The sequence below is a fragment of the Typopeltis vanoorti genome, chromosome 24 (assembly GCF_054136105.1).
Source record: "Typopeltis vanoorti isolate ZY-2024b chromosome 24, IOZ_Tvanoo_1.0, whole genome shotgun sequence".
Lineage (NCBI taxonomy): Eukaryota > Metazoa > Arthropoda > Arachnida > Uropygi > Thelyphonidae > Typopeltis > Typopeltis vanoorti.
The window spans coordinates 5,941,529-5,962,783 of record NC_143572.1 but is presented as its reverse complement, the minus strand read 5'-3'; the positions used below and the strand labels follow the sequence as shown (position 1 = coordinate 5,962,783).

Sequence of the window (21,255 nt, the reverse complement as noted above, 5' to 3'; positions counted from 1 at the left end):
CTCAAGAACCAAAAGAGGCATACAAATTATTTGGAGACAAAAAAAAACAAAAAAAAAAAACAAATTGGATGGTGGAATGCGAGGACTATGTATAAAACATCAAAAGCAGCCAATATAGTCAAAGAAATGAAAGACTACAAAATTGAAATATTAGGAATATGTGAGATAAGATGGAATGGACAGGGATTGATCCAGTTGAGATTAGAAGAAACAATAACATACTCTGGAAACAAAGAGGATAGCAAACATGCAAAAGGAGTGGCAATAATGATGTCTAGTAAAGCAAGAAGAGCAATGATAGATTGAGAACCAGTTACAGAAAGATACCTAAAGGTAGGTCTCTCCCCCTCCTATATTAAAAACACACAACACTTTATAAACAAAATCAAAGACATCACACTGGAAAAAAATGATTTTTTAGTCAGTTTTGATGTCTCTGCCCCCTTCACAAATGTCTCTATCAATGATATAATCCTTCTATTACATGACAAATTTCCTCCCGATATCACAGCGCTCTTTACGCATGTAATACATTCTGGCTATACTGGCAAAACACTTTCTACTTCCAAAAAGAAGGCACAGCCATGGGCTCACCAATACCCCCCCCCCCCGCCATTGCTAACTTTTACATGGAACATTTTGGGCAACGTGGTCTAGATTCCTCTCCTTTAAAACCCAAAGTCTGGCTTAGATATATTGACAATGTTTTCGCTATTTGACCACATAACAGAACACTAGACACTTTCCTCAGCCACCTAAACAAACAACACAAATACATACAATTCACAATCGAGGTTGAGAAACAGAACACACTTCCATTTTTAGATATGCTTGTAACACATCTTCCTTCTGGCAGTCTTTCCTTCACTGTTTACTGGAAACAGACATATACTGGCCATATATATATATATATACACAAAAACTCCTACTACCACCCAACACAAAAACTAAGGGTCATTAATACACTTAAAAACAGGGTTTTGAAGATTTGTTCCAATGAACAAGCACTTAAAGATGAATTAAAAGTTATCAGCAATATCTTCCTAAAAATTGGTTACAGCCAAAATACTATCGACAAAATTCTGTACAAGACCTCACTTAAAAACAAAAATAAACAAGACTATAATAAAACTGCAACCGTTCCATACATTAAAGGGATATCAGACAAAATAAATAGAATACTACAAAAAATACAACCTTAAAGCCCTTTAAACCTCCTGCAAAATTAAAGAACCTACTCAACACATCCAAGGATCCACTCCCTCCACTGGCCCACTCTGGGGTATAACGTATTCATCGCACCTATAATTTGCCCTATATAGGGGAAACAGGATGCACAATTCCTATCAGAAAAAAGGGACATAAATGACACATCGAATATAATAACCATGGTCAAGCTGGTCTTTCTGATCATGCCCTGAACACTTTACACAGAATTGACTGGAAAAGCACCTGCTGTTTACATCACACCAAAACATGGTGAACGTAAATTTAAGGAGGCCTGTGAGATTCTTATCAATCACCCTAATCTTAACAATAATGATGGTCTAAAAATCCCAAACATATGGGAGGCACATATTCTACCCACTTAACCTTTCTCCCTAAGAGGTTAATTATAAACAGAACCATAGGTAATCCAGGATCCTAAAATCTAATATAACATTTGTCATGTTAAATTAGGACATTATTTTCACTGTAACAAAACTATCTATATGAAAGAATGTTTCTCTGATGTTGTCTTAAATAGAATATAGCTTTGATGTAGTTAATTTATTTTATTTCATTTATTTATTGTAATTTTATTTTAATTTCACTAGAGGTCAGGCCAGTAGAATAACCTTTGATCAAATCATCATGCTATGTGAAATGTAATTTAGCTTGTCTCTGTATATACTCCACATGATGATATGTTAAAAGTGTGGAAGTCTCTGTATATACTCCACTGTATGTGTATACTCCACATGATGACCTTCATATGAAGGTCAAAACACTGGGAAATTAAAATAATTATTTATAACATGGTTGTAGAGTCCATAATTTGTGTAAAATGAATGCTCATCACCGTGTAACACTAAAGGAAAGAACATTTAATTCAAGATTCTATAAAGTGACAACTATAAATGTATATGCACCAACTAATAATACAGATGAAAAAGAAAATTTTAATTTTATAGCATATTACAAAAAAGTAATAGATAACACAAATCCTAGGGATATAACTATAGTAATGGGAGATCTAAATGCTAAAACAGGAAATCATCGTATAGGTAGAGAAATGATAATGGGAAAAGAAGGTATAGAAATATAAATGAGAATGGAGTGATGCTATTCTACATGGCAAATGAATTAGTTATAAGAGGATTCATTTTTAAGCATAAAAATATACATAAAGTAACATGGAGAGTACTAGATGGAAAAACTTATAATCGAATTGATCATATTATTATTATTCAGGCCTCCATGGAGTCAGAAGACTCTTCGTGGAAGGTCCTTTCTAAGAAACACAAGTCTATCAAGACTCATCGAGGGAGGTTCCTCCTAGGAAACACACAGTCTATCATACCACTCCTTAAATGCATTGACCATTCTCACTCTCACCACTTAATCAGGCTATGCATTCCATGGTTCAACCACCCTCCATGCAAAGAAACCACTCCTCACCCTCTTTCTCACAGTTTCCTTTTGTAACTTTCAAGGATGGCCGCTTGTCATGACTCCTTCCGCTGTTCAACCAAGCGAAAGAACTCCCCAGTGTCAACCCTGTAACTACCTCTCAACAGTTTAAAAGTGTCAATCACATCACCTCTCCTTCTATCCACCAAACTCTGCAGTCCACACTCTCCCTCAGCCAATCCTCATAACTAACATTGTACAGTCCTGAAACCATCTTTGTTATCTGCCTTTGTACCCTTTCCACAGTTAATTTATCCCCTTCAAATCCTGGGGACCAAATCTGAGAACAATAGTTAAGTGTGGTCTGATCAGAGTCTTATACAATGGAATGATAACTCTTTTATCTCTGCAGGTCAGTGTCCTTCTCATTATTGCAGCAATCCTCTGTGTTACCTTCACAAAGGTTACCTTCACAATTTGTTTGTGAAGGTAACCTTTGCAATATGTTCCCTAAATTTCAGGTTTCTATCAATCATCAACCCCAGATCTGTTGTCTCCACTACTTCCTCCAGTTTAACTCCTCCCATAGAGTATGCAGCGTCCCATCGATGTGTCCCAAAACTCAAGACTTTACATTTTGTTGCATTAAACTATCACCCCCCCATTCATTTGCCTATCTATCTAGTTTATTCAAGTCCTCTTGCAGGGCTACCACATCTACACTATTACTAATAACCCTTCTCAGTTTCGTATCATCCGCAAACAACTGAATATACCCTTGCAATCCACGGCCAATGTCATTGATATAAAGGTTAAACAATATAGGTCCCGGTACTGAGTCCTGTAGAACCCCCACTTGTAACCTTCTGCCTCTTTGATATTGCTCCACCATACACAACTCTCTGAAACCTATCAGACAACCAATCCTGAATCCAGTTGACCAATCTGACATCCAGACCCATGTGCTGCAATTTGAATATCAGCTTAACGTGTGGCACCTTGTCAAATGCCTTTGCTAAGTCTAGGAAAATGGCAGTATATGCCTTTCCTTCATCTAATGCTCTTGTAACTTTATTATAAAAGGCTAGCATATTGCTAAAACAAGAGCACCCCTTCACAAATCCATGTTGACTCTCACAGATAACATTACCCTCATCTGCTCAATGCTGTATACAGTCCCTCACTACTTTCTCCAAGATCTTACTAACTACTGGTGACACACAAACTGGCCTATAATTAGACACTTCCAGTCTGCTACCGCCCTCATACAATGGCACTATCTTACCTTCCTTCCATTCCATGGGCACCTTTCCCGCAGCCAGACTTTCATTGAAAAGCTAGGTTAAAGGCACTGTCAGTTCCCTAGCGGATTCTCTCAAAACTCATGGTGAAATACCATCCAGTCCCACAGCTTTACTGACATCCAGAGTATTTGGAACACGCTCTCCTATTGCACCTCTAAACCTCAAACCTGCCCTATCCCTCTAGTATTCAAATTGACTCCTCTAGGATGAAATACTCCAATAAAGTGTTCATTGAACAATTCCACTATGTACTCTGCATCAGTCACTCTATTCCCATTTTTATCCAACAATGTCATTCTTCCACAGTCATTTCTTCTCCTACTGGCCACATAGCTAAAAAATTCCCTAGGATTTTCCTTGGATCTTAGGGCCAATCTTTTCTCATATTCCAGTTTCGCCTTCCTTACCATACTAGTCACTCTCCTGGCCAGTGTCTTATATTCTTCATGCATCTTCTCTTCACCTGTCTCCTTATATCTCTTCCATAGCCTCTTTTTCGCATGCAGTTCCTGTTTAATATTGTTTGTCATCCACTTTACTCCAAATTGTGTCCTCTTCTTCACTCATGGAATACAGCTTACCATTGCTGCTAACAAATATTCCTTCACAATTTCCCAAGCACTAATGATATCCCAGCCTTCCAATTCCTCCCTCCACGAAACTTCTCTAAGTTGATGTCTAAGACTATTATAATCATCTGCTTTATAATTCCACATACGTTCCCGTCTCTTTGATACTCCTGCATGTCTATTAATTTTCCAAGTCAAAACCATATGGTCACTCTCTCCAACTGGTGGGAGAGATGTCATCTCAGTTATTATCAACTCTTCTGATGCTATAACCAAATCCAAAACCCTTGAACCTCTTGTTCCCTTTGTTACATTTTGCCTAAGACATTTGTCCCTGAAGAATTCTAGAAATTCCATTTCCTTATTGCTACATGCATTTTCCTCTCCCCAATTTATACTGCTGTAGTATATAATGATACAAAGAAAACAGAGAGGATCTCTTTTGAATGTGAGATTAAAGAGAGGAGCAGATGCTTATACAAACCAATTTTTAGTAATAGGAAAAATAAGATTAATGATCATAAAGAAAGTAATGTACAAAAATAGAATGTATAACATAAGTGAACTAAAAAAAATATGGGAACTAAATGAAAATATGCAGTAGAGATTAAAAATATATATTATTATTATTACACCTTCCATGGGGTTGGCAGACTCATCATGGGAGGTTCATTAAAATGAAAACAAATCCGTCATAATTAACCTTAAAATCCTTAACACTCCCTGCATTAACAACATATTCTGGTAATGCATTCCATTCACTGACAATGCTCTATGTAAAAAAATCTACTCCTCACACCTGTCTTCACCACAGTTTTACACAACCTTCAGGGATGTCCTCTGGTTGTTCCCCCTCTTGCCTTCTTCTCTTTTTATAATCTCCTCTGGATTACTCTGATAAAATCCAAATCCATTCACTAACTTAAATATCTCTATCATATCATCTCTTTTTCTCCTATTCACCAAATTCTGCAATCCTTGTTTCTTCAACCTCTCTCTCCATAGCCAACATTCCAGAATATTGATATTGATTTAGTTGCTCTTCTCTAGACCCTCTCTAATGTTTTGACATCACATTGAGAATTAGGTGGCTAAATCTGAACACATTAGTCTAAGTGTGGTCTGACCAGTGCTTTATACAGTGGCACAATCACCTCCTTATCCCTACATGTCAGAGTACTTCGTATCACAGCGGCATTACGATATGTAGTCTTTATAACACTTGCAACATGCCCTCTAAGCTTCAGTCTACTGTGAACCATCACTCCAAATCTTGAATCTCATTCACTTTCTGCAGTATAGCACCATAAATATAGTACACAGCCTTATATTTCTGTACTCCAAAATGCAATATGTTGCACTTATTAATATTAAAACAAAAGTCTATTTATTCAGATCTTCCTGAAGTGAATTAATATCAGCAGTGTTACTTTTATAATTCTTCTCAACTCTGCATTATCAGCAAACAATTGAAGCTTCCCAGTCAGTGCGCATGACATATCATTTATAAAGAAGTTAAACAGTGTGTGTGTGTGTAGGGGGGGGGGGGAATACTATGAATGCATAGAAGAAAAGACAAAGAATGGATATCTTCTCACACAAAACTCAAAATTTAAGAAAGAAATGAAATAAAGAAAAAATAACACAAGAATAGCATCAGAATACAAGGGAAATATTAAAAAAATACATAATGACATTAAGAAAAATCCAAGAATAGATAAGAGAGTTTATAGAAAACATACTAAATGAGACGGAAATTACAGCTAATAGAGGTGATACTAAAACATTATATAAATTAAAGATGCCTAGAAATTATATTCTTGGTTTAATCCTCTATCCAAGTGTAAGCAAACAAATTTACATCTGAAGTACCTTCAAGAGAGGGCAACTTGTATATAGAAGCTGATGACTTCGCATCACTTGCCTTAGTATCTCATAATGCAAAGCACATATCCTTATGGACATGTATAATGCTATACATTAAGGGAAGGGTCACTACCCAGACCCGTTTTGGCCTTTACTGAGGTTTCATCAGTGGGAGCCAGACCCAGAAGTGATACCATGGTTGAAGTAATGCAGAGGTCATATTTCCAAATACGAGTAGCCAAAAAGTGTCACACCTTATTATTAAAATACTCTGGACTAGAGATAGATGTTCGAAGTTTTACCAATTCTTTATCCAAGTTTACAGTTGGATAAAGGATTGGTAACCAAGAATACAATTTCTTGGCATCTTTAATTTATAGTACAACCAAGTGGAAAAACTTTCAGAATAAAACATTATATAATATTAAAAGAACAGGCAAGAAAAAAAGAAGAAAAGATATTATTAAAAACAATAAAATAAAATAAACCACAATAAAAATAAAATAGAAAAATGGGATGGGTATATCAAAGAGATAATGAATAGAGATAAACCTGAAAAAGAAATTCAAATGCCAGAAAGAAAAGAAAGAAATATTAAAAATAGACACCAAAGAAATAAAAAAAGCTCTAAAAGAAAATAAAATGAAAAAAGCAGCTTGTATATATGGTATACCCAATGAACTATTAAAAGCAGATATAGATTTAATGATGAATATACCCTACCTACTTCTTAAACAAACATGGATGCAGGAAGAATGGCCAAATTGTTGGAATATTGGTTTACTGATAAAAAGGAGATTTAACCTACTATAGTAATTGGAGAAGAATGTCATTATTAACCACAATTAGTAAAATACTAAGAATAAGCAGAGTGGCACAGTGGAAGCGTGCTGGGCCCATAACCCAGAGGTCCATGGATCGAAACTATGCTCTGCTAACAGTTTTTTATCCCTGGAAGTTACGAAAGGAAACTGTGAGCAAGAGGGTGAGGAGTAGTTTCTTTGCATGGAGGGTGGTTGAACCATGGAATGCATTGCCTGATAGAGTGGTGAGAGCGAGAATGGTCAATGAGTTTAAGGATGGTATGATAGACTTTGTGTTTCCTAGGAGGGACCTCCCACGATGAGTCTTTTGATTCCTTGGAGGCCTAAATAATAATAATAATAATAATAATAATAATATTATGAAGAATAAAACAAGAAATAGACCAAAAGCTAAGAGAAACAAAAGAAGCATTTACAAGTTATATATAGAGCAAATAGCAACATTTAGAATAATAATATAACAGTCAATAGAATGGTATTCAAATCTTTATATCAACTTTGTTGATTTCAAAAAAGTTTTTGACACCTTTGACAGAGAAGCAATGTGGAAATTAATGTCATAATGTGGCATACCATGTAAAATTATCAACACAGTTAAAAAAATTTATGAAAAATATAAAATACAAATCATACACAATGGAGAACATTCAGAAAAGTTTGAAATTAAAACAGTAGTTAGACAGGATTACTGTTGTAGACTGGACTATGAGAAATGCCACGAAAAACACAAAAGGAATACACTGGAATTTAATAGAACAGCTACACGACCTGGATTTTGCAGATGATATATGTTCATTGGCACATACACAACAACATATGATGTAAAAAACAATAAAACTCAATGAAGAAGCGTTGACTGTTGGATTAAGAATAAATAGAATGAAAATGAAAATAAATAAACAAAAAGAAAAAAAAATAGTACTGGACATACAAATCTTAGAAACAGTGGAGAACTTTAATTAACTAGGATCAATGATAAATAAACAGGGAGGAGCAGAGGAAGATATAAAATCTAAGATGCATAAAGCACAGAAAATTTTTAACATATTAGAGAACATACAGAGATCAATGGAAATTGGTTTAAGAAACAAAATCAGATTATTTAATACAAATGTTAAACCACTTCTACTCTATGCATCAGAAACATGGGCAACAACAAAAGCAATTAGGAAAAAAAACTGCAAAGCTTTGTAAATAAATGTTTAAGATGAATTATACAAATAATATGGCCAGAAAAAATATCCAATAAAGAATTATGGCAAAAACCAATAATATACGACATCATTCAGAGAAAATGAAGATGGATAGGGCATGTAGTAAAAAAATCTGAAAATAAAGTCAAACAAGCATCAGAATGGAATCCACAAGGAAAGAGGAAGAGAGGTAGACCAAAGATGAACTGGTGGAGAAGAGTAGAAGAGATCAAAGAGTGGAAAGACTTAGATACATATGAAGTGAGAGAGAGAGAGAAAGAGAGGCACAAAATAGGGTCAGGTGGAGATCCGTGGTTGAAGTTCTATGCTTCCAGTGGAGTCAAGAGGAATAAATAAGTAAAGAAATCTAGTAATACTGTAAATTGAATCATCTGGTATTATCATAATATCTATAGCCTAGAGATATACATATCAAGAATTTGATGATGATATTCTTAAGGATTTATTAGAATTAGCAACAGTAATTTCCATGCTTTCTTCTATATCAAGTTTAATATGTTTTTCTTGATGTACAACTTTTGCTTTAATATCCAAAGAGGTTATTCACAGAAATGGATGGAGAAACATTATGAAGATAAATATAAAAGAACTTTCAGCAATTAGGCCTAGCTGGCTGAGGGTTAGTGTATCTTTTATATTCAATGTGCTGTGGATTCAATCACTACTGTGAGTACAGATGTTTGCAATTGTACTATAGGTGAAAAATGAATTTCATTGCCCAACCGTCCCACTTAGTGGAGGTGAAATGGCTTGAAAAAGTTCCATGTTTGGTATCTTTGAGTGGGGGTTTACAGAGTATGTAAAAAAGAAATTAAAAAAAAAAAAAAACAGTAAAAACATCTAACAGAAAACAGAAAAAAAAATCCTAGTTACCCATGGTACTAATGATCAATAGGTTTATAATCTATCATGGATGGGAGTCACATAAAAAAATTAAATATGAAATGTGTATTAGTATTTCTCTATCAAACCATCCATTGACAGTTTAACTCCAAATCCACAGAATAAATTCTTCCTCATCATTCATTCACTCCACTGAAAAAAATATTAGTAATAGCATTGTATTTTTTCTTATATATTTCCTAAAAGAAAAGTACTATATATAAACCATTCAAATATAATGTTACCAAGCTTTTTCTCTCTTCCTAATCTTTTCCATGTATGATAAACAAAAAAAGAGCATGATTAACAAAAACATAACATAATAATAGCAAAATAAAATTCACATGACAGCCTCATGGCTGAAGAGCAGACATGCTAACCACTAGGCCAACCAAAATAACACAATAAATTAAAAAAAAAAAAAAATAATAATAAAAAAAATAATAAATTAAAAAAAAAAAACCCACCATGCAGCAAACAGAAGGATCGAGCTGAATCATATAATTCTCAGGCCTTAGGCACATCAAATTTCTGCTTTTCATCATGACAGTGTACTAAAAAATTCCAACTTAAAATAATGCTACAACTTTGTAGCTAAGTGGCTCGCTTAAAGCACATCTGTAACAAGTGATAATGACAAGCACGCACAGGCACACACACACACACATGCACGCACACGCACACACAAAGTAAATAAATAAATAATAAACACATTCTTCATGTCAATTATTGCCGATTTAGAATAAGATCAAAATCTCAGATGTATATCATTTGGTATATCATGCTTTCTTATATTGCAATGCAAAAATGCAAGAAAATAAAAAGATCAGATAAATGCATTTCCCCATTTGTATAAAAGACCACCTTATTCGTGGTCTTGGTGGAATTATGATGGTTGTAATTTTTTATTTATTTTTTTAATTTTTTTTTATTTCTCAGGTGATGTTTCTTTAACTAGAAAAAAATAATACCCTTCAGATGGTAATACATTTTGAATGTGTTACAATGTGTATCCAGCTGGATACACTGCCCATATATGTGCAGTGTATCCAGCTGTCTATCTGCCCATAAACTTAAGCAAAGCTGGATACAATGTGTATCCAGCTTTGCTTAAGTTTATGGGCAGATAAAAATTTCAAAACTGCACAAACTTTTCAAACACAAATATTAAAGTTTTTTTTTATTTTTTTATCTGCATTATCTTGACTAAGGTATACCCACCTTTTTTGAAAAACTGGCCCGTATTTCTTCCACCTCTTCTTCCCTCACTGATACTTCTCTACGATGCTCTTGCCTCTGTTTTTCTAAAGACATTTCTAAACGTAGTTTGGCTTGTTCTAACATCTGTACTTGGGCAACTAGTTCTTCAAGTTCTTCTTCCTGATCTCTTAATTTACGTTCAAGTTCTTGCTTTGCTCTCTTTAGCTGAGTTACCTTATTTAGAAAGCAGAAATAAACAAGCAGATTATAATTAGCATTTAGAGAAACAGAATATTGAATCATATTGATGCTCTTTAATTATCGTAACCTGTTCTATTAAATTATGTTATTTGTAATTCCTGTCTGAAATTTAAGATTTGCACCATAAAACTGCAGCACCACATTCTAATTCCAAACACATAATATTCCTTTTTATATCGATATCTCCATTCTTATCATGAAATCTACAGATTTCTAGGATTACTTTACTTCCGTTATTGCAGATTTAGAACTGCTTCTAGAATTGAGTTGCTTTTTTCCTATCAGAATTCCTTCTAAGATACAGTGTTACTGAAGTTATGCTTAACATGTCTGGGGACTATATTTATTAACAACAAATGACTATTTCTTTAGTGATATGCTAAGTTCACAAGTATCAATAATAAGTGATGTTACTAATATGGAATTTTATGAAATTATATAGTGAAACAAGAACTACACTCATTTTCAAATAAGATCAACAACCTTTATCCTCGCATCAAATTCACACTAGAAAAAGAATCATCACAAGGTATCTCCTTTCTTGATATACACATTCAATGAAAACAAGATGGTTCCATTTCCACTTCTGACTATCGTAAACCAACTTTTTCAGGTCATTACATCTGCAATTCATTGGCTCGCCATCCATCGCAAAAATATGGCATCATAAACTCTTGGGTATCCAGAGCACACAAAGTTTGTTCCTCTGAAGAATCTTTAAAACAAGAATTAGAAATTATTAAAGATACAGATTTATTAAATGGATACAATCCAAAAACAACTAAAAATCATCAGCCACTTCCCTACACATCAACCAGACAAGAAGAAGAAGCCAATAGGACTACTATATCATATATCAAAGGCATCTCTGAATGTCTATCAAAAATTATGAATAAATACAAACTTGCAGCTACCTATAAACCTATCAACCAGATCCACAATTTGCTAACTTCTCCAAAAGACAAACTCACCTATGATGCTACTTGGCATATATGAAGTTCCATGTTCTTGTAAGATGTCTTACTATGGACAAACAGGAAGATCTATAAGTAAACGCATCTCTGAACATCAAGACAACATGTCTTATAAAACCTCACAAATCTGGCCTCGCACAACATGGAGTTGAAAACCCTAACTATAGGATCCAATGGAAAAACACTAGGCTGTTACATATCCTTATATAAACATGAGCGTTTATATAAAGAAAGTGCTGAAGCCTTGCATCACAGACCCAATCTGAACCGTAATGACTGTTTCACTATCCCAAAAGTCTGGGAAATTATTATCCCCAATTGTATAAAATAAATTTATCATATATATTTTAATTTTAATTACAGCCGAAGTTTTTATTTTTTTTTAGGTCCTCAAACACAATACTGCTGTATGCATAGAAAGGGATTCCAATGTAAGCATGCACACTAACTGTTTCTTCGAATGTAATTCCTAGTTGTCTGTAATAAATGTACTGATGATGTCTTAAGATACCTAAGACGAAATACCTACATATTATAAAAATTTAATTACTGTGGTATACATGTGAATTTTTAGTTATGGAATTTTACTGGCCTAGACAAGTTGGCTGGATGGATAGAGTCCCCCCCCCCTCTCTCTCTCTCTCTCTCTCTCTCTCACTCACACACACACACACACACACACAAAACAATCCCACTGTGCCATTGATATTTGTGAATGTATTTACAAATTCCTTTTGTGAGTGTCTTTAGTCATTTATGAATGACTTCGCATGCAAACTTTGTTTGCTTATACCAAGAATATAATTCTTGGCATCTTTAATTTATAGTATAACCAAGTGGAAGACCTTTCAACATCTATCTCTAATCCAGAGTATCTCAGTAATAAGGTGTGACAGCTTTTGATTACTTGTATATGGAAATATGACCACTGCATTACTTCAACCTTGGTATCACTTTTGGGTCTGGCTCCCACTGATGAGACCTCAATAAAGATTGACACAGGTCTGAGTAGTGGCTCTTCTCAAGTAGCCCAGTCGTGAAGTGACTTCACGCACAAACTTTGTTTGCTTACGCTTGGATAAAGGATTAAACCCATACCATAACTTCTTAGTATCCTTAATTTATTTTGAATAAAAAAAAAAAATGCACTATTAAAAGGCAAATATATGGGTGGCTGCGGATTGTATTCTCATAAGCTATCTGATCTTTTTTTTTTTAAACTTTCAGTTTATATATATATATATATATATATATATATATATATGTGTGTGTGTGTGTGTGTGTGTGTGTGTGTGTGTGTGTGTGTGATCATAGGCTTCTACTCAGTTGTTGTGATACATTTTTAAAAAATAGATTTAATGACTTAAAAAACCGAGATAACTAATAAAGATTTTAATGAGAATAATACAACTAGTTTCGGCTTATAACAGCCTTCATCAGGTATTCATAAAGGAAGAGAATAGTAATAAACATTGAAGCATCTAAAAAACTGAAAATTACAGGTAAAAATTGCCACACATAATTGATACATAAAAAACGTATTTTTTCAAGTTGTTCTAACAGGTGTGCCATTGTTTATTGCAAGTGTGCATGCAGGCTCACGTGAACGCCAATATTGAATAACTGCAGCATGGCTATCTGGGATGTTATAACTCAAATTGTTGTTTAAGTGGACAGGATTCAGCAGGATTTCCCTTGATTCTACAATATTTCTCTCAAACTCATCATCACAGCGAAAAATATTTTCTGATCTATCCCAGCAAATGGAGTGGCTTTGTTGATCATCATTAGGATTGTTTTGAAAAAAAGAACGTGACTGGATAACACAGTTGCATGTGATCTGACTTAGTAAGAGATATCTCTCTTATGCTCCTCTATACGTTGTTCAATAGATTTGTTAGTTTGTCCAAAATAAGGGATATTGCAATCGCACCATAATTTATATACACCTGGATATTTTATATTGTGATGAGTAGGGTTTGGATGGCTGATTAGAGAACAGATTTTAGGAAGTGTGGTGAAGAATGTCCTGATGTTGTATTTTTTAAGGACTTTAGCTAATTTGTTAGAGACTGTGTTAATGTATGGGATGGAGATGCTACCTTTAAAATTAATAATTTCTGTTGTGCACTGCCAAAGGACTTTCTTAATCACTGCCAGAAGAACTTTCTTAATCGTTTTTTCAGAGTGTCCGTTGTGTTTAAAGATAAGGGAGAGATGATTTATTTCTTTTTGTAGTTCATCTGGTTTTCAAGAGAGAGCATGCTCTGTGTCCTAAGGTAGATATAGTTCCAAGTTTTTATGGTGGAAAAGGATGAGAAAGATTATGCAGATATCTATTGGTATGAGTAGGTTTTCTGTATATAGAGATTTTTAATCTTTCAGAGCATCGTGTAAGCATGACATCCAGGAAAAGTAAGGAGTTATTTTCTAGATCACCAGTAAATTTTATATTAGGATGTTGGATGTTAAGATGATGAAGAAAATCTATGAGAGATGTGTGCCCGTGATTCCAAATAATAAAAATATCATCAACATATCGTTTCCAAACTTTTGGTTTAAATGAGAAGGAAGATATGGCTTTCGTTTCAAAATCTTCAAGGAAGATGTTAGCTAAAATCACAACCTAAAATATCCAGGTGTATATAAATTATGGTGTGATTGCAATATCCCTCATTTTGGACAAACTAAAGAATCTATTGAACAATGTATAGAAGAGCATAAGAGAAACATCTCTTACAAAAGATCACATGCAACTGCATTATCCAGTCATGTTCTTTTTTCAAACAATCCTAATGATGATCAACAAACCACTCCATTTGCTGGGATAGATCAGAAAATATTTTTCGCTGTGATGATGAGTTTGAGAGAAAAATTGTAGAATCAAGGGAAATCCTGCTGAATCCTGTCCACTTAAACAACAATTTGAGTTATAACATCCCATATAGCCATGCTACAGTTATTCAATATTGGCGTTCACATGAGCCTGCACACACACACACTAGCAATAAACAATGGCACGCCTGTTAGAACAACTTGAAAAAATACAACGTTTTTTATGTATCAATTATGGCAATTTTTACCTGTAATTTTCAGTTTTTTAGATGCTTCAATGTTTATTACTATTCTCTTCTTTTATGAATACCTGATGAAGGCTGCTATAAGCCGAAACTAGTTGTATTATTCTCATTAAAATCTTTATTAGTTATCTCGGTTTTTTAAGTCATTAAATCTATTTAAAAAAAAATACACACACACACACACACACACACACACACACACATGCGCATATTATTTTTATTTATTTTTTTTATGAAATAAGGATTGTTCTTTTTCATTTTCATGTGGATTTAGGTGAAGTATTATTACACATATTTTTCAATCTTCATTCTGCAATTCGGCTAAGGCACTGGATATTCGTCCAAAGCATACGAATTAAATTTTATAAACAAATGTTTAAAAAAAATTTTTTTTTTAAATAAAAAAGTTAAAAAGTTTAATTGATGCAAATTTTTAATGAGTATTTTGTTTTTTTTTCAAAACATTTGTTTATAAAATTTCATTCAGTATACTTTGGGTGAATATTCAGCGCTTCAGCCAAACTTCAAACCAAATATTCAGTATTTGTTTATTCAGCCACGTCATGGTTTGCCATGTCTCTAGTTATGATAACTCAAAGGTATTTTATACCTAGTATGTTGTTTTCAAGAATGAGCTCTTTTTAATGTGATGAATGTCTTACAACAGTATAAAATTGGACTTTGTGCTGTACAAGAGGTGCAATGGCTGGGACATGGCTCGCCCCGCAATCAGGGGTACACGCTATACTATAGTGGTGACGACAGAGGACGAAAAGTACTCGGAACTGCGTTTTTAGACAGTGATAAATTTTTTGTAATATTTTAGATTTTAAACCTGTGAACAATTGGCTGTGTACTATTAGAGTTAAGGGACTTTTCAAAATGTGTCTATTGTGAACTGTTATGCGCCTACTGAAGAGAGCTCGGAGGAAGCTAAAGATTGTTTCTGCGAAGTGCTTGAGCATGCTAATCTACCATCTTATGACATCAAGCTAGTAGTGGGAGATTTCAACACGAAGCTGGGGAGAGAGCGTGTGTGGCGCCCTTTCGTGGGTAGTGAGAGCCTACATGAGGAGTGCAATGATAACGGGATCTGACTTGCCAGTTTTGCCACTGCTACAGGATGCTTTGTAAAGAGCACTATGTTTGTGCATAAAGACGTCCACAAGCAGACCTGGAGATTGCTGGACAGTACAACTGCTAACCAAATAGACCATGTACTAGTGTATCGACATCACCACAGCTCCATCTCGGATGTGAGAAGTTTCAGAGGAGCAGATGGAGATAGCGACCACTATCTGGCAGCCTATGATTTGCGGTTCAGAAGCCTGTGTCCTACCATACGATCGGCATGGGACCTGGACTAGTTGAAAACAGCAGAAGGCAAGCAGGCTTTCCAGTTTGAGTTGTTGCAGAATCGTTTTGGGGAGTTACAGGAGGAAGAGGATGATCTAGATCCGGACGGGATGTGGGACAGCATCAAAAATACGCATTAGCTGCCTCAAGTACTGTGGGAAAGAGAAAGAGGAGGAGAAAAGCATGGTTTAATAGGGAGTGTGAAGAAGCTGTAGCGAAATGAAGGGAAGCACTATTGAACTACCTAGTGGATAGCAGGAAGAAAGCTGCATATGAGAGGGTGAGAAGAGTGGCGAATATATGTCTATGCAGGGAAAAGCGGAAGTATCTTAATGAGAAAGTGGCTAGTATAGAGAGAAATAGGGTGACGAATAATGGACGGGAGATGTACCGGACGATCAAAGCCATGTGAGGTGCCCAGGCACAAGCAGCAACCATAAGAGATGAGAGTGGAAATCTATTAACAAACTCGGAAGATGCTCTCGATCGGTGGCGTAGATATTTTGCGAACTTGCTGAATGTCAATATCAGAGAATTATACTCCTTATCAAACTGCTGAACCATTTATTGAAGAGCCGACATTTAGTGAGATTACTCGTGCTATCCGCATGCCGAAAAATAATAAGGCTCTAGGAGTGGACTGTATACCAGCACAGCTCCTGAAGAATGGTGGGGATGTCCTGCTAAAGCAGCTATACCGCTTCATCTTAATGATCTGGCAAGAAGAATGGCTGTCGGACAAGTGGAAGGAGTCGCTGATCACCCATAAGAAAAGAGATAAGGCTCAGTGCGGCAACTATAGGGGCATCTCATTGCTGTCGACTGGCTACAAGGTGCTGTCTAACATCATGCTAATGCACCTCACACCATATGCAGAAGAGTGCCTTGGTGAACTACCAGACGGGCTTCAGGAGTAACTGTTCTACAATAGACCAACTCTTCATGCTGCGCCAAGTTTTTGAAAAGTGCTGGGAATATAACCGGGAAGTTCATAATATTTTCATAGACTTTTCTAAAGCCTAAGACTCAATAATACGCCCAAAAATATGGCAGGTGTTAGAAGAGCTGGGAATTCCTCGAAAACTCCGAAAAATGGTGCAAGTGTGCGTAGCTGGTTCGAGAGCAAGAGTAAAAGCAGAAGGTGACCTGTCGGACCTGTTTCAAGTACAGACCGATGTGAAGCAGGGTGATGGGCTTTCTCCAATTCTCTTCAATCTAGCATTGGAAAAAGTAATTAGAAACACACACAGCAAGTGGCAGGTGGAGTCGACATGGGGGGTGCAAGTTAGGATTCTTGGCTATGCAGATGACCTGAACATCATGGCGCATCAATGGGATGACACAGTGGCATTGGTTACTGCTATTGAAGAAACTGCAGAAGAAGCTGGCCTGAAGATAAACACTGAGAAGACAAAATACCTTTTTATGAGTCACCATGCTGCTCAAGATCCAGAGGGAGCTGCACAGTTTGAGAGGGTGAAGGTATTTAGGTACTTGGGTTCTTTCATGACTGAAGACAACAAAGTTGCAGCTGATGTCCAGAGTCAGGTAAATGCTGCGAATGTGGCCTATTATCAGGTGCATCCCCTTTTCGTCTCACGCTTGCTGTCTTGGACTACAAAGGTGGGACTATACAAGACTTTGATCAGGCCTGTTCTCCTCTACGGTGCTGAAGCGTGGACTCACACAGCGAGACAAGCCGATCACCTGAGAGTATTCGAGAACAAAATGCTATGACATATCTATGGAGTGGTCATGGCAGACGGAGTCTGGAGGAGGCGGTCCAATGCTGCCATACACGCTTTATACAACTCGGCAGAAGTCTTGATGGAGCTGCGAGCCCGGTGTCTTCAATGGCTGGGGCACCTGTACCATATGGGCCCCGAAAGGACAGTGAGACAAGTGTGGGAGGCTGCCAGGGAGACCAAGAAGGAGATGGGTGGATCAGGAGAAGGAGGACCTGCAGGCTGTCGGGCTGGAGACCAGAACGTGGCGGACAGTCGCAGAGGACTGTGCTCAGTGGCGACATGTAGTGCTTGAGGCCAAAAGTCCCCACAGGCGGATAGCACCTGGCTAATGTAATGTTGTTGTTCCCTGCAACATAAAGATTATTATTTGTTTAAAGACAAAGTCTAAAAAAATTTTATTATTTTTTCTACTGAATGGCTAAAATACAGCTTCTTATTTTCACACAGTCAATAAAGTGGCCACAGTGCTGTAATAACAAACTACCAGAAAAAAGTTGGCAGAACCATTTGTAAAATTGATTTTTTCCAGCCTTAAAGTATAACTTTACAGTGGACTCTAACTGTAACTAATACAATAGCACAGAGCGCTCACTCACTCACTAAACAACCTACCAAAAAAAAAAGTCGCAGTCAATATTCTCTATTATTAATGCTAAAGGAACTTTATTAGAGTAAATCTTCTATATATGTGTTAAAACAATGTCATGCTAAATGGCATCTCATTTCATAACTCAAAGTTGTTGGGTATGCTACATCTTTGCAGTTCAGTTCCTTGTGTATATCTGAGAAAGTACACAAGAAGTTGACTTTGACAAGAACTGAAATTGAAACCAAAAATTAACATTTTAATGGTTATGCAGTAACATATTCTGACTGTGAAATATGTATAGCAAAATATATATATTTCACAGTATCAATTTTTCTATTACTTCTACACATAACATGGATAGCCAAACTTTACTTAATCACAGTCCGCGTGGTTAGCCTAGTGGCTGTGCGCTTTGCAACTATATACCCATGGAAGGAGTGTCCTAGGTTAGACTCCCATCAACGACGTGAGGCGCTTAAGGATCTTTCTCAGTCATAGCCAAGTTAGCTGGTCTTGGGCGTGGACAGCAGGATTTTTTCCACCAATTTATCTGGAGTTTTTCATCCCGCAAGCAGGCAAACCGGCCCTGTGAACACACATGGATCTACAGTCATAAATACTTAACCCCCCATAAGGGGGCTCAACTCGCCCTAGTAGGGACGGAGGAGAAATAGGGGGGAAACTCCATACGAATAAATAAAACTTTGTCACAAACAATAATATTGTGGACACTGTTAAAAATGTCACAAGAAAAGATCCTGGGTGTTCTATCATTTTCATGCAAATACAAGTTTATATCAAAAATTTATCTTGTGAGACAGTGATTTAAAACAATACATAAAATAGAGAAATTTATTGTTCTTACCTCTTCTTCTCCACGGCTACTAAGAGTAAGTTCATCTAATTCTTTGTGAAGTTGAACAATTTTTTCATGGTGCATTTCCATATCCATTCTAGTGGTCTGCATAATAACAGGTTTCATTAAATGATGGTATTCTGCTTATTCATAACATAGCAGCTTAAAATTAGATCTAACATGTATAACATTGCTCCAATAATTAATTCATTTGCATTCTTTTTTATCACAATCTTTTAAGTTTAGATACTGTTATTTAGCATTGAGTTTAAGATAAATTCATCTTAAGATCAATGCTAAATAACAATCAAAATCAATTGGAAAAAATAAAATCAATATCAAAATCAAACTCAATTCAAAAGAATCGTTTAAAATAATATACTTGATATTTTGTCACTGTAACAAAAGGCATCATAATCAAAACACGAATACAAGACTGTCAAATATATAGTCATTGCAGTAAACCAAGAAAACAAAATATCTTCAGAAAAAGCGCCTTCTAAGGGCATAAACCAACCAATTGCCTGCAAATAATTTTTATGTGGCCCATGCAGAAAAAGAACTAAAATAGCATTTCAAATTTGTTAATTATTTCAAGAACCACATATATTCTACAATAAGTGAAAATTAATAAATTTAAAAGGATGTGGCATTCCCTGCAATGAATATACAAGAGTGTTGATTTACAAAGTCAGGTGTTGGCATCAAGAATTATTTATTTATTTTTTAATGCATGTTTTGTCTATGTTGCACCACTGTGTGTGTGTGCTAGCATGCAAGTGTCAAGCTCGAATGCATCAAATGTGTAAATGGAGTCATGTGTACACTAAATACAGTGATGTACACATCAATTTTCACATTGTTAAATTCTATTATTTTGATATAACTTGTCCATTGTATTGAATCATTATTATTATGATGATTATTATACAGGTATCTCCATGGAGTCAGAAGACTCTTTGTGAGAGATTCATTATTCATATGCTAGCTATCATGTGAATAATGAATCTTATTTTACTATTATTTTAATTATTTTAAATAATTCTAATTATTTTACTATCTCTTCAATCATGCCTCATATCAAATGAGTCACAATACATTATTATTAATTTGTATTAAATTAAAATATCATCCTCAAAAGTGTTCTGAAATAGGAAAGTTGATTTGAACATCTGTTAATCTTATGTAAAAAATAAGAGTAACAGGAAAATGGAAACTTTTCATGTCATCAGATAAGGAAAATGTAATATACTATTTTTTCCTGAATCATTTATTGGAATTCACGAAACAAATTTAACTCTGAATTGGTCCATATAAGGAAAAAAATTGGATGCTACTGTCCTAGAACATGAGCAGTCATAAAAATCAGTCACTCCAATTCTGGGTAGCTGAGTGTAGCTTTATTTGTTGCATGAAGAGAGCATGTTTCAATGCTGAATCCTTTAGGTTATTCTAAGCAGATATTTACAGTTCACTCAGTCCAAATAAAGTGAAACAATTTTATCGTTATATAAGAAATGTATCAAATCAGTTCAGCTAAAACTTTTTATTCTGGTAAAGGGAGCAGGCGAGGCTGTTTAAGGCCTACCTAACTTTTTTTTTTGGAGGCTGAGGAGGTGGTTCGATCCCCAACAGCAGCCTATCAGAGATAGCGGCCCAAGACTATAACTAATTATACATGCCATCCAGTGAAGAGAGGTGACTGACAAGTGCTACCATCTCATGGTCTCTAATCCTAACACGAGAGTGGTCTGAAAGGTTTTCAGCCTCGACCACAGATGGCAATTTTCGGTAAGATTTTTTTTCTAAGTTGGTACATCTGTCATAAACATCCATGTGAAATTGCAAGTCATTCTATCAAGTAGTTTGTTTTATACAATTGTCTGAAGCAAAAGCGTTCTCTGTATCCCTTGAAATGG

The 21,255-nt window shown here is 35.4% G+C and overlaps 1 protein-coding gene across 1 annotated transcript in view; it reads right to left on the bottom strand.

Annotated features, from left to right (window-relative positions):
• Mhcl (Myosin heavy chain-like) overlaps positions 1 to 21,255 on the bottom strand; it is a 719,798-nt gene that overhangs the window by 139,647 nt on the left and 558,896 nt on the right. Inside the window, exons 26-27 of the mRNA XM_090414205.1 lie at positions 19,346 to 19,441; positions 10,494 to 10,706 (exon numbers count right to left, since the gene is read on the bottom strand). Of these exons, the coding sequence (XP_090270331.1) occupies positions 10,494 to 10,706; positions 19,346 to 19,441 (309 nt within the window). The remainder of the gene's footprint in view (positions 1 to 10,493; positions 10,707 to 19,345; positions 19,442 to 21,255) is intronic.